Source organism: Nesoenas mayeri (genome assembly GCF_963082525.1).
Source record: "Nesoenas mayeri genome assembly, chromosome: 2".
NCBI classification, from domain to species: Eukaryota; Metazoa; Chordata; class Aves; order Columbiformes; family Columbidae; genus Nesoenas; species Nesoenas mayeri.
Window position 1 is genome coordinate 11156116 of NC_137543.1, and position 14162 is coordinate 11170277.

The following is a 14162-nucleotide window of genomic DNA, read 5'->3' on the forward strand; positions in this document are numbered from 1 at the left end:
GGAATCAGCTTTTGTTTCTATTTTCCTGAACAAACTGTGGTAATGTATGGAAAAGAACAGCAGAATTTAGCAAGAGAAGTTAGACCACATGATCCTTGAGGTCCCTTGCAACCTGGTATTCTATGATTCTATGGATCTTATTTCCCAGCTCATTTATATGTTGTTGAACCATGTGAGCCTTATGACTCTTTCATACTGGACTTCACTGGTGACTTTCTGTTGAGAGAATTAACTCTTCTCTTTTCTCCACCACATCTGTTTGACCTGTCTTTCCTTTGTGTGAGGCTCATCCCTCTTAGTTTGCTTAGTTCCTTTTGATGTTTTGGTGAGGGACAGACCTTCTCAGAGTTCCAAACAGATCATTTCACATGATTTCCTCTCCTCTCATGCTGCTTGATCCCCTGGAGGGGAGAGTTTTTTGAAGTAAAAATTTATTCTTATAAAACCTTTGTTACCTGGTCAGCATTTTGTATTTATCCACATGTCCACCAACTCCGTTCTGCACTGTAGTTTCTATAAATTTGCCTGAGGAATATGTAAGCATTATTTTTCTGCTGGTGCATGTGTGAATTCTCAGTTCTGTCTGGAGCTCTTATTAAAAACAGCTATTGCATTTGCTTCTTGTTCTTCCTGTAGTATTGAGGCTGTTGTAAATAAGAGGCTTTACTTTACAACTGTATAGTTCGCTTATTTTATTCTGTATGTGGGTCTAAGTGGCTTGCCATTTCTCATTTTGTCAGCTTTTATGAATTCTACTGTTAGCACTTAGATTTGTTGTAAGTTCTCTGAAGCAGAGTTGAAAGAAAATTCATCCATGAGAACTTCTTCAAGCATGTCAGCGGTGAACACAGATGGAAAATAAATCATTTGCCTTTCTGAACTGGCGTATCTGTCACTACTCTTGTACCACAATGATCTAGAGGACCTTGCTGAGGTGCTGCTTACTCTGGAAATCTTTGAGAGAGGCTTTTTATTACTTTTCCCTTCAGCAATCTCAGTCCAGAAGGTATTATTGTTATCAAGTCCAGATAAGAATATGTTGGTCAAATATTCTTGTCTTTTCTATTATTTTTTCATTAGATTTCAGCTCTGTGAAAGATGAAATGAGAAAGGATGATTTCTTATTTGAAATAACTTCTTTTGCCATCCTTTTCAACCTTGCCAACTTTCTTGCCTTTTCTAAAGTCTTTTTCAGTCTTCTTTGATGTGTATGTTTTTCCATTCATGAATGCAGCTTGGCTCTGACCTTGGTTATTTTTCCTGTGGCTGCCCACGGAACAAAGCTGTTTTATAAGTGCGACATAAAAATAGTTTCAAGTTGATCAGGATTCTGAATTGTGTTTTTTTTTGTTTTGTTTTTTGGCGTTAAGCAGATACGCAGAAGTAACACTCAGCAATTTAGACATTCTTCACATTTCTTCAGGTATAATTTAGGTATAATCAGTGACAGAAAAGACTGGTGTGTTTGCATTTCTGTAAACTATTTAACTTTATTTTGTCTTATTCTTGAGTGTTTGCAGGGTAATATATCTGAACAAAACTGTTTTAGACAAAGGAAATTTAAGGATTTAATTCTAGTCATGTGTTTGTTAGCTTCAGTGTATAAAGGCTGTTCTTCAACCTCTCTTCAAAGTATTTGTTCTTCAGTTTCCTTGCTTAATATGCACACGTAGACATGAATTTTGCTGCATTCAGAGGCCTGTGCTAAAATTCTGATAACTTTTGAATGGGAAATAAACATAGTACTTAATGAATGTTGTTGCATTTGGTGAAGGACTACAAATTCTTTGTATGCCTTGGGAATCTGATTTAAGTCTTACGGCTTTGTCCTGGGAAAAGTTTACCACAAGGTTGCTGTAGAGATAGGCAACTTCAGGTCACTGTCTGGGGCAGCAGAACAAGATGGGATTTGGCCCTGGGAGTCCTTAAACAGATTTTATTCTAACCAGAATTATTTAGCATAAAACCATGTACAAATGTGGTTTATCCAAAATTATTCAGCATTCCAACAACATGATACAACACAGGCTTGTATACCAGGTAGGAGTTCTATTATTACACGGCCGACTCAAACTCAAGTGGATCAGATCCCAAAACTCTAAGAGTGATGATTCAAAATGCACATCTTCCCACTCTGTGTCAAGGGTACCCAGATCGCTTACCAGGTTGCTGAGGTGTCTCAGTGCCCAAGGAATGTTCCTTAGATGTCCAGTCTGAGGAGGGGAGTCTTCAACTACAGACCTGCTGATCTGATGAGGACCAACTCAAAGTGGGTCTCCGGTGAATGCCATTTATACCCTGGTTGAATATGAGCTATGGTCATTACAAGCATGGTCCAGAAGCTTCACAGCACCTCTTTGGCTGAGGACCCTGTCTATTGACCAAGGGCCTGACCCCTCCTGCTCCCCCAACCAGGGCGGGGAGGTGAACATGAGGAGTCACCATGTGGCTGTTGACATTGACCAAGGTGCGTAGATGAGGACAGGCACAGTGGGGAACAAAAGGTACTAAAGAGCCACCAACTGCACTATTGAAAGCTCCAGATCTCATGGGCAGAATGGGGGTTGTTGGTGGTGGTGTTTGTGCGACTACCACACTCGGTTGCTGAGATCTGCATCTTCAAAATGGAGAACGGGGGAATGAGGAGACACCTGATTGTGGTCTACAGTTTCCTCACAAGGGGAGGAGGAAGGGTAGGTGGTGATTTCTTCTCTCTGATGACCAATGACAGAACCCAAGGGAGTGGCAGGAAGATGTGCCAGGAGAGGTTTATGTTGGACATGAGGAAAAGGTTCTTCACCCAGAGGGTGCTGGACACTGGAACAGGCTCTCCAGAGAGGTGTCGCAGCCTCAACCTGACAGTGTTCAAGAAGAGACTGGACAATGTCCTCAGACACATGGTGTGAACTGTGAGGTTGTCATATGCAGGGGCAGGAGTTGGACTCAATGATCGTGGTGGGTCCCTTTCAACTCAGGACATTCTGTGATTCAGACTTTTTCTGTTATTTCCTCTTAAAAAATAATTCCAAATACACACATTATAGTGCAGAAGTAAGGGATACCACAGTGTTGCTGTGTTGTGAGACAGGAGAAAACAACCTACCAGGGTTTTCTCAAAATGAAGGTAAATTCTGTGCTTTGTGTTGAAGATGGTTGAAGGTGTGGTTTGCGGAGAAAATGCGCATCTTTCAGCTCTGAAAATACTGCTGTGTGCAGTCCGGTATGTTGGTTTATAATACATCTGCCATTCTATAGTGACATTCTTGTCTCTGGCTCATGTCCTGGCTGTTCTGCCAGATCCCGTCAGAGAGGGGCTGGTAACTGGACCCCTTTTAGCTGCCCATGGCCCCTTTGGAGGAGGGTACAGAGCCCATCCTTTGTTGTCCGGGCCTCTGGTACCTCTCAGGGAGCTGCCGAAGAAGGAGAATGTATCTAGGGAAGCTGTTGTATTTTCATTGCAGTACTGAGCTTTGTTTACAATGCTGAGAAGACAAGAGCCAGTTCTAGAAGTCAAATGTACTTTGTGTGTGCTGCTGTTAGTGTTCATGTCCCTCTCTCTAGGGTTATTGAAGTGCTTCCTACAGTACTGGTGTGTAAGGAAGTAAACATTAAGTCATGCACAGTATAGCTTTCTTGATGCAAAGGAAATTCTGTTAGGACACTGGGATGTCATTTTAGTGTTTTTGAGGCACCTACAGGGAGAATAAAGCATGTTGTTTGCTGCAAGCATGTTGGTATTCATGTGTTGCATTTTGGCATAGGTTGCAGGCTGAATTTTTCATCTGTGTGCCTTTAAGGTCAAGTAGGGAAACTCCTCACCTCTTCAACACAAATTGTTTCTTCTCCTTTTAAAAGACTGATGTTGATACTTATGTAAAAATTGAAAATTTTTTATTTTTACACAGTACTTGAATTTTGGGTGTATATATGTGATAATTACAGAAGTATTCCTTTTACATCATAATGAAAGCCTCATGTCTAGACTTGGGTGATTTGTGGTCTGGGATTCTTGAGAATTTCCTATATGTTCCTATTTCCTATATATTTCCTATATGTTTCCTATATCTGCTTCCTCTGTCTGGCTCGGAATTTCTTTTGCCTTTTCCCAGATAAAGGGAACTCTTCTTCAGCATGCTTTCAATCTCTTTACAAAATTATTTTTGAAAACGCTCTATGAAACTACAAAGTACTTAAAATCAAAATGCTGGGAGATATAGTGGGGTTAGAAGAGCTTCACTGGCAGGTGTTCCATGATGTAGCAGATTTCTTTCTGACCTTGTTCCATTATTTTTCCTTTTCCTTCAGAACAGTAGGGTACCTTTGAGCTTTATTAGCTCAGGGCTCCATCAGCCGAAGCTCCTTCTTAGATAAAATCTTCTGTGTATGTTTATGCAACAGCTGTTACATCAAAACAAAATGCGTGTTTTATTATTAAAGAATGGTTTCCTTGGTTTTAATTCTAAGCTATTTGATTAAAGCGGTATGGTTTAGGAACAGTTTTACTCTTATTAAAAACATCCTATTAACATAAGATTAAATATTTGGTGTTTTAAAAACCTCAGTGTTGATGTCTGATTTTTAGAATGTAACTTGTCTGGTATGTGAAGTTCGGGGTTTGGTTTTGGTAAATAGGCATTGTGATTTCTTTTTATATGTGAGGGGGGTGGTTTTCCCTTCTTTTCAGTGTCATCCTCCTCACCCTTTGTAATTCAAATGCTCTCAGGCAATATGACAACTGGAAGGATGTAAAACGTGCAGGTTTTTAGGGGAAAAACACGGTGCATATTGACAGCTATTCTCTTGTCCCGTCCCCCCCCACTTCATTGCACAGAATTTATTCTAATCGGAATAGCTCTGTGGTTTCGTGTTTGTGGTTTACAGAAAAAAAAACATTATAAGACTAGGACACTCATTAGAGTGAAATGTTGATTTAATTAATACCAACAGTATTCCTGTAAGAGAGATGGAGGTACTAAAGTATGTCCCAAAGGGCTGTAGTGGCAAATTTTCTATTTCAAGATGCTAAAAGGGAAGTAACAACACAAAAAAGGCAAACAGATGCCAGAAAGGAGAATAATAGAAGCAGGACAAACATTTTGGGCACAATGGTCTACAATGCAGAATTTCCTTCATCCTTGAGTTAAGGATTTTACTTACTGGCTTCAATGTCATCCTTTTGCTTCTGACTTCTCTGTATGTCCAATTTGCTGTTAAATGTATTGAAACAAGTCTTTGGCTACATACTAATATACATTCCATTCTTAGGGTAACTCAGTTCTACAAGTAGGTGAAAAGAGGTTCTTTTTAAGTCGTGATTCTTCTTTTAAACTTACACTCAGGTTCAGACTTGGTCTCCTTAATTTTATATCTGATACTATTGACTCTATTTGTTTTGCAAAAGTGTCCTACATTACAGTAAAAAAAAAAAGTTTGCATTACAGTAGACAATTATAAATTACAGTTAATTACAAACTAAGCACCTGTACTTATGTTGTTCTATTGATATTTTATCTTATTACTTTATTGATAACTAGTTTCTTTCATTGATGTATTACAAATTCAAGTCACTGATTTTAAAGAAGCATATATATGTCTTGCTAAATAGCTCTTTTCAATATACTGTAGTTTTCGGTAAATGCAGTAGCTTGTGGCTCTTTTGAACTTACTGTTTCGCGGTTGGTTTGTCAATATTGCAATACATAAGCTTAAAATAATAGACTGTCTACAAGAAAAAAAATTTCTGACTTATTTTTTTGCAGATCATGTTCAAAACGAAGAAAACTATGCACAAGTACTAGATAAATTTGGAAGTAATTTTTTAAGTCGAGATAATCCAGATCTTGGCACAGCTTTTGTAAAATTTTCCACGCTTACTAAAGAATTATCAACACTGCTGAAGAACCTGGTGAGTTACAGACTTTCTTAGTGTTTTGCTTTTCCCAAAGTAAAGTACAATACAACAACTTCATGACTGATGATAATTTGAGAGATGCTTTCATTTTTTTTCAAAAACAAACACAATTGTATCTGCAGAGATTGTCTCTAAAGGGTGTTATTATACACTTACTGTGTTTGATTGTTAATTGGCAGTTAAGAAGAAAAATACAAATGTTGAGACATCACTTGAGGCATCATTCTCAAGTGATTCAGGGTGTTATAGAGGTCTTCTTATAGACCTTAATTATAATCATTCCCTGACTTGAAGTCTTTCCAGTTAAAAATCCAATACCGTTAGTTATGGCTTTTTTGTCTTGCCTCAAAAAGAGAAATGTTCATTTCTTGGAAAAAAGATGACAGTTTGGGAAACATGCTGAAATGGCGTTAATAGACCATTCTCCCTATGGTATACAAAGCATCCATTGCTTAAATAGTAGGTTTATGAGGGTGGTTTAAAGGTTTGTCTCATCTAAAGTTCGTCTGAGGTCTTTTAGTGCTGAAAGCTGGATAATAAAACTGTAGTCATAGCAAATATCTTTGAATGCTGAAGTAATAAAGCCTCATTTTGTATGAAATCATGTTTCCTAGGTTTGATAGCTGTTGTATTCAGAAAGTGGTAGCTTCAGTTTTATGTTGTTCTTATGGTTATTAGGTTACGTTCTTCTTATAGTAATTATCTCTATACTTTGTAGCGTGTAAAGTACAAGCAATGTTAGAGGCTTTCTTTCCTGTAGTGCCCAGGGTGAGCAGAGCTGCTTCAGGTCACATCCGAAGTCCCTGTAGCCAATGCCCGGGCTCTGCCGGTTGCCCAAGAGTGAATCTTTAGGGAATAGTGTAGAAAGAGAGCAAACGTGTGAGGTAACGTCTGGGCTCTGGTCATGAAAACCATCTTCAGCTCAGAGATGCTGGAGCTGCCTGCAGGTGGTACCTTCTGCTTTGTAGTCCTTGTAGGTGTTACTTCCATGAATTTGTCTAAGGATTTCTTGAATGTATGCTTTGCTTGGCACAGAACATGGTGGATTGTTCCAGCACACTAAAATGAACTGCTCTCTGGAATGTCATTTCTATTTCTTTTTACTTGATCCTTGCATTTATTGTTCCTTGATTCTTATATCTTACAAGAAATATAAGAATTTCCCTATTTTCCCCAGGAATTTACAGGTAGCTGTTGTTCTTCCTTTCCCTTCTTCTGTTACTTTTCAAGCTGAGTCTCAGTGAATCCATAATTTGTATTGTCCTTTTGGGTAATTTCTGTGTCTTCTCTTAGTGATGTTGTACCAGTTTTGGAAGTGGAGGAGATGGTTCTATTTCTTATTCCCTAATTGCTTTATGATTACTGAGCATTGAGCCTGATGTTCTTAAGGGATTCCATGTTCTAACTTCAAGGTATTTTTTTTACTTGAGACATTTTTCTGGATGATTGTCATTCTGTAAGCATGATTCTATATGCATTATTTTTCTCCTTATGCATTACTTTAGTTTTTTCAGCATAGATGTCAGTCTTTAATTTCATTCTCTCAGTAGTAAATTCACTGAAACATCTCGAACTGCCCAGGCCCCAACAACACTCTGAACAGGGTGTCAGGTCTGACCTCTCATGCTTGTGCTCATTTCTGCTGTCTGAGTTTTACCTCTTCTTCTTCACTTACTTACTCATCTATGGATGATCACACCTACCCTAACAAAGTCTTTAAGAGCTTTGCTCCAGCCTATTACCCAGATCATCCTTTGTTCCAATGTCGGCAGTTCTAAAGACCAGTAGATACGTGAGGAACCTGCTTTCCTCTGGGAAGACTTGTGTCATTCTGTGTTATTTTGTCCTCCTTTAATCTTACATTGGCACACAATTGAAAAAAGGTGTTTTGAAATATGTGCTAAAGAGCAGTTTGGGCTTGGAACTCAGGTTTGTTGGAAGCTCTCTGGACCACATCATTTCCCGTGGGGCTTTCCCAGACATTTTGAACTTATTTCAACTGGTAAACAAGGATTATTTATTAATTTAATGTATTGCTGATCAAGAGGAAAAACTTTTAACTAAAGAAGCCACACTCATTCAAAACAGCATCGTACTATTTCAGCTAGACTATGAAGCATTATCTATCTAAATTCTTGTTGGCAGGATTTAAAGTAGGTTATTCCCTAATTTACATCATTCAGCAGTCTCAAATAGGCAATAAGCTTATTTTATAAATGCCTTGGCATTTTAAAAACAATACTTTTTCACCTTTCTTCTCTCCAAGATAGATATTTCTGCTTTTTTGACCCACTGTTGTTCTTAAGCATCATTCTGATTAATACAATTATAGCAAAAGAGAATTATTTTTATAATATTGAAATAGAAAGTACAGTGAAAAAGTAGTTGAGAGGAGGACTCTATAATGTCACTGGTAGAGCCCCATAGTAGGTGCTGAGGCTTATGTTAATAAAATTAATTGAAAAAAAAATGACAGTAGGTATTAAGATGAATGGCAAGCTAATAGACTTTTTTTAACATACAGCAGATTGTTACTGCTTTATTTCATAAATGTACAATAAAATAATGAACGGTCTTTAAGTACATAAAGGCCAAATAAGGAATAGGCCTACATAGTGGGCAACAAAAAATACTTCAAAAATTTAGATCTATTTTAATTTAAATCTTTTGAACTTATAATTATGATTCATTAAATGTTTTCCTATGAGTTGTGATATTATGCATATTTCATGAGGATGGTACAGGATAATTTATCTTCTTCTGTGTGAAGGAATTATAGAATGATCACTTTGAGGCTCATTTTCATGTAGTTGCTGTCATCACTTACTATGGAGTAAATCCAGCACCTTGTTTTACATGTACAACTCTTGGAAACCATCGTTGTAAAATGATTGTTCTGGACATAAGGTCAACAATAAAAGTATAATCCATTAGTCATTTTAACAAAACCAAATAAGTCGCTATGCAGATTTTGCTATAAACCGATGTTATCGCTAAATATAACATCTCAAAATTAAAACATTTAAATATCTCATCTCAGAGTGTTTGGGCATTTTTTTATTTGTTTTCAAGATTATTTTATAGGAATGACACACAATTACCACTTCCGTAACATTGTTCAAATGCAGTTGCATTGTGATTAACCATTGTCAACACATTTTTGGTGACCTCTGAGGGTTCTACCAGAATCAGTTTCTCTGCTTTTGGCTTCTTCTGCCTCCTTTCCTATTCCAGGCTTCATTCTTTATGCAGTAATTCACTATAACAGTGCATTAGAAAGCTGTATGGAGACCTGTGCATGTGATTTATGAGTGTGTTGATATCCTTAAATTGGTCTAGATGAGTTTTTAGAAGAACATTTTGAGCACTTGCAGATTACTTGGTTTTTTGAAATTTTGCACAGTGTTTGGCTCTTTCCAAATGTTTAAAGCCTGTTGTTTTCCCACTTCCCTTTCCTGTAAAAGTCCTCAGCTAATCTTTGTGGGCAAATTGTCTTCTGCTCATGTCCCTCTTCCCCAAATTATCATATGTATTTCCATCTGTTCAGTTTTTTTGCCTTAATTTTGCTTTAGATAGAGACTGTTCTGCTTTGTTTTCAGACATGTTTCCAATTCATTTGGGCTACTGTTTTATCACGTCTTCAACTATGCAATAAATTATTCCAAAATCTTACCATATTGAAGCAATACACTGCTATTTTGGGGGGGTGGTAGCAGTGTTGATTTTTGTGGGTGGTGTTTTGTTTTGATTGCTTTATCTTTTCTTTTCCCCTAGCTGACATACTAACTGGCTACTGTTCAGTGTTTTCAAGCCAAGTATTAATGGCTTGAATTGGCTATCCTTAATGGGTACGCTTGGAGAAATGAAAAAAGCTACAGAGCTACAATAATGTGCAGCTGTTCATGCCCTGCCCTGATAAATCCTTGAAGTCTGCCATATCCCTCCGTATTCCAGAAATTTGTCTTCTCTCTGTTTTTACAAACTAGACTGGGATTAAAATCTTTTGAATATTTTTTTTCTCAAAATTCACATTTGAGATATAAGGTTGCTAAGTGGAAACTGATTAAAATGTTTGAGAATGAAAACAATAATGCATTTTCTGTAATCTGTGTATTGATAAAGTAGGTATTACCTTAATCAAGTGTTGGTTTAATACTCATAATTCTTTTCCTTCTCCAACAATATTGACATTACTAAGGAGTTGCTAGTTATGATATATTGAGATAAAAAGCCAACAGAGGACAAATTGCAAAAAGGCATAATCCTCTGCAAATTCCCTGGCTCCTTTTATTTCTGTTATGAAATAATAATATGTGGGGATCACATGCAAATGTTGGAGGCAAGAAGAAAGAAAAACAAATCTTAGCTCTTTAAATCAAAACAAAGCTTAGATTTTCTGCTATGAACTTGTTTAGTGAAGACAGATAAAGAAAAATGTCTTTTTTGGTTTTTAATCACTGAAAGTGATGACATTGCTATTTGCTTCATCCAAAATTGATATTTGAGCATTAATTTTGTAGTTGCAATTCTGGAGAAAATCCCTTCTCAGATCTTGATATTTTAAGCCATGAAGAGCTTTGCTCTGTGGTCGTGTCATTGTCTGAGGCGGCAGCTCAGGGTGTTCCCGTTGCCTTCACCTTGCCGTGAATGCTTTTTGAAGAGAAGATTTTTGTGAATTTTAAAAATATAAAATCACAGAATGTCAGGGATTGGAAGGGACCTTGAAAGCTCATCCAGTCCAATCCCCCTGCCGGAGCAGGAACACCCAGATGAGGTTACACAGGAAGGTGTCCAGGCACGTTTGAATGTCTCCAGAGAAGGAAACTCCAGAACCCCCTTGGGCAGCCTGGTCCAGGCTCTTACACCCTCACTGAGAAGTTTCTTATATTTAAGTGGAACCTCTTGTGTTCCAGTTTATACCCATTGCCCCTTGTCCTATCATTGGTTGTCATCGAGAAGAGCCTGGCTCCATCCTCCTGACACTCACTCTTTATATATTTATAAACATTAATGAGGTCACCCCTCAGTCTCTTCTTCTCCAAGCTAAAGAGACCCAGCTCCCTCAGCCTTTCCTCATAAGAGAGATGCTCCACTCCCTTCAGCATCTTCGTTGCCCTGTGCTGGACTCTCTCCAGCAGTTCCGTGTCCTTCTGGAACTGAGGGGCCCAGAGCTGGGCATACAAAACAGTTCTCAATATGCCATGAATGTGAACATACAAGTGTGTGTCATGTTTTCTGAATTCGAATCCATCTAATAGTAATAATAATAATAATAATAATTTGTGATATCTGCAAGCTCTCACAAAGGAACAAAACTGGATGGGTGGCTGACGAGCTGTTAGGTGGTAATTAAGTAACTATATAATAACCTGTGCTCAAAAGATCCTCTTTCCCCTCTGCCCTGCTGGGACCTCAGTGCTTTCCAGAGGGTAATGCACATCGAGTTCAAGAACTGCTTTGTATCTTCGTTAGAACAACGGGTGACTGCACCGCGCTCGAGCTTGCGGGGCCGGGTTTGGCAGGAATCTCTAGGGAACTGATTTGGAGAATTAAGCAAGTCTGAGTTTTTTGTTTTTCTTTTCAGTGAAGGGCTGATAGTGTATCTCCCTTCATTAGATTCACTGTTTTACATATAGTGGATGTAGTTCTTGTAAATAATGACATGGTACAAGTTGCTTGTGAATTGGTAAGAGGCCTTGGCTCTTAAAACAGCAGCGAATGCATGTGGGTCATGCCTTGTTTCATGGCAACTATATTTTACTACTGTGAAAGAAATAAACCATGATACAAGAGTGAGATTGCTTTGAATTTTTTTATGTGCATGTATTTTAAATTGCATAATGTCACTTTTGATAAAATGCAATATTAAATTTTTTATACATGTTTTTTGAGTAGATGAGGAGTTTGCGCATGGAATGTTCTATCTGGAGAACCAGCTTGAGTGATTATTTTGGTAGTCGTAGCTGTATGGCTTGCCTGTTTCACAAAAACCTCTTAAAAATCAGTTTAAGGGACAAAAATATGCTCAAGAGACCTTATAGGAGAGAGGAGCTGGGTCGTGTATGTGACAGATTAAAACCACTGATGTAACACCCTTACTTTTTTGGTTAACAAGCAGAGGTTATGCTGTTTTGTAGCCTTCCCATCTTTCTCCCCATCCTTCCTTAACAAAGAACTTAAAAATTCATGGCGTATTTTGAGATGTGAAGGGAGCAGAAGAGATGACAGACTTTTCACGACCCTGGGGTAATATTGATCCACTTTCCTATGATCATGGCTCTTCAGGAACCGTACACACTGTACATGTTCAGAGAGGGTCACAGCAGGAGGTTTTTCTGCCCTCAGACTGACAAACACAAATGGGACATTTCCACTCAACATGTAATCAACCAGACACGCATGTAACAGGGTGAAATTTCAAGTCTCATTTTAGCAGATGTCAGGTTTCCATGTGTGATCAGCGATGCAGAGTCTGGTTGGAGGCCTGTAGTTAGTGGAATCCCCCAGGGGTCAGTGTCAGGTCCAGTCCTGTTCAACCTGTTCATCAATGACGTGGATGAAGAGACTGAGTGCACCCTCAGCAAGTTTGCTGATGATACCAAACCAGGAGGAAGGGCTGACACACCAGAGGCTGTGCTGACATCCAGCGAGACCTGGAGGGCTGGGCAGAGAAGAACCTGGTAAAGTTTAACCAGGGCAAGTGTAGGGTGCTGCACCTGTGGAGGAATAACCCCAGGCACCAGTACAGGATAGGAATGGACATGCTGGAAAGCAGCACTGCAGAGAAGGACGTGGGAGTCCTAGTCGAAAACAGGTTGACCATGAGTCAACAATATGCCCTGTGGCCCAGGCGGCCAATGGTATCTGGGGTGCACTGAGAAGAGTGTGACTAGCAGGTCAAGGGAGGTTGTTCCTTCCCCGCTACTCTGCCCTGGTGAGGCCACATCTGGAGTAGTGTGTCCAGTTCTGGGCTCCCCAGTTTAAGAAGGACAAGGAATTACTGGAGGGAGCCCAGCAGAGGTCTACAAAGATGTTTAGGGCTCTGAAGCATCTTTCTTATGAGGAGAGACTGAGAGAGCTGGGTCTGTTCAGCCTGGAGAGGAAGCTGATGGGGGATCTCATCAATGTTTATAAATATCTCAAGGGTGGATGTTAAGAGGATGGACCAGACCCTTTTCAGTGATGCCCAATGACAGGATGAGGGGCAGTGGGCACAGACTGAAGCACAGGAGGTTCCATCTGAACATGGGGAGAAACCTCTTTGCTGTGAGGTGCCAGAGCCCTGGAACAGGCTGCCCAGAGAGGTTGTGGAGTCTCCTCTGGAGACATTCAAGCCCACCTGGACACATTCCTATGTGATCTGCTCTGGTGAACCTGCTTTAGCAAGTGGGTTGGACTAGGTGATCTCCAGAGGTCCCTTCAAACCTCAACCATTCTGTGATTCTGTGACAAGAAAAGGAACAATAATCAAAGATCTGGTGACTCTTGTTACTGCTTTTGTTGGTGATTGAATTAGCAAGTGCTTTGTGTGGTACCTGCCAGTGGCGCAGCAGGTCCTTTTTTTCCTGCTCAGGAGGCTGTAAGGAACATTTGTTCCCAAAACTGATTTGCTTCCTGAATAATTAAGCAACATTCAAATGGTTGCTTCAAGAGACTGAAGATTACTTGAGATGCTTTCAGAACTTGGCTTATATGCTATTTTTAAAATTCTGGTTTTACATCACTCCATATAAGTAAAGATTAATTACAATGCTTCTATGTCTGATGCAAGTTAATGTTTATTAGTTTTTCCCAGACTTGACTTTACTATTAATTTAGAATTTTTCAGGTGATTGCAACTTCATTAGTGAAGTAGTTTGATAAAACTATAATGAATCTTTTTGAATTTTAACGGTATAATGTTTTTCTTTTTAGCTACAGGGTTTAAGCCACAATGTTATTTTCACTTTGGATTCTCTCTTAAAAGGAGACTTAAAAGGTGTTAAAGGGGTAAGTGTTAAAAACTAGCTTTTTATCTTGGGAAATGTTTTCAGGTTCATCCATCCTGTGTCTGTTTTCCATCCACCCATGAAATTGTTTCTCATGTTGGCATCAATTAATATTCTGTTTGTTGTCCAAAGAAAAATTCAGAATTGGCGTGACTCTTGATGCTACTTTAGAATTTCATTGTAAATTCCTGTCTTAAGGTGCACAAGAAAGGAACACTTTACGAGATTCAAAAATAGTATTTTTTCTAACTGCTGTCTGAAAA

The 14162-nt window shown here is 38.8% G+C and overlaps 1 protein-coding gene across 3 annotated transcripts in view; it reads left to right on the top strand.

Moving 5' to 3' along the window:
* Window positions 1-14162, top strand: part of ASAP1 (ArfGAP with SH3 domain, ankyrin repeat and PH domain 1) — a gene marked incomplete at both ends in the record, with an annotated part of 132326 nt that overhangs the window by 61949 nt on the left and 56215 nt on the right. For all 3 annotated transcript variants that reach the window (XM_080339328.1, XM_080339329.1, XM_080339330.1), the window contains 2 exons: window positions 5760-5905; window positions 13826-13900. In XM_080339328.1, coding sequence (XP_080195454.1) covers window positions 5760-5905; window positions 13826-13900 — 221 coding nt within the window. The remainder of the gene's footprint in view (window positions 1-5759; window positions 5906-13825; window positions 13901-14162) is intronic.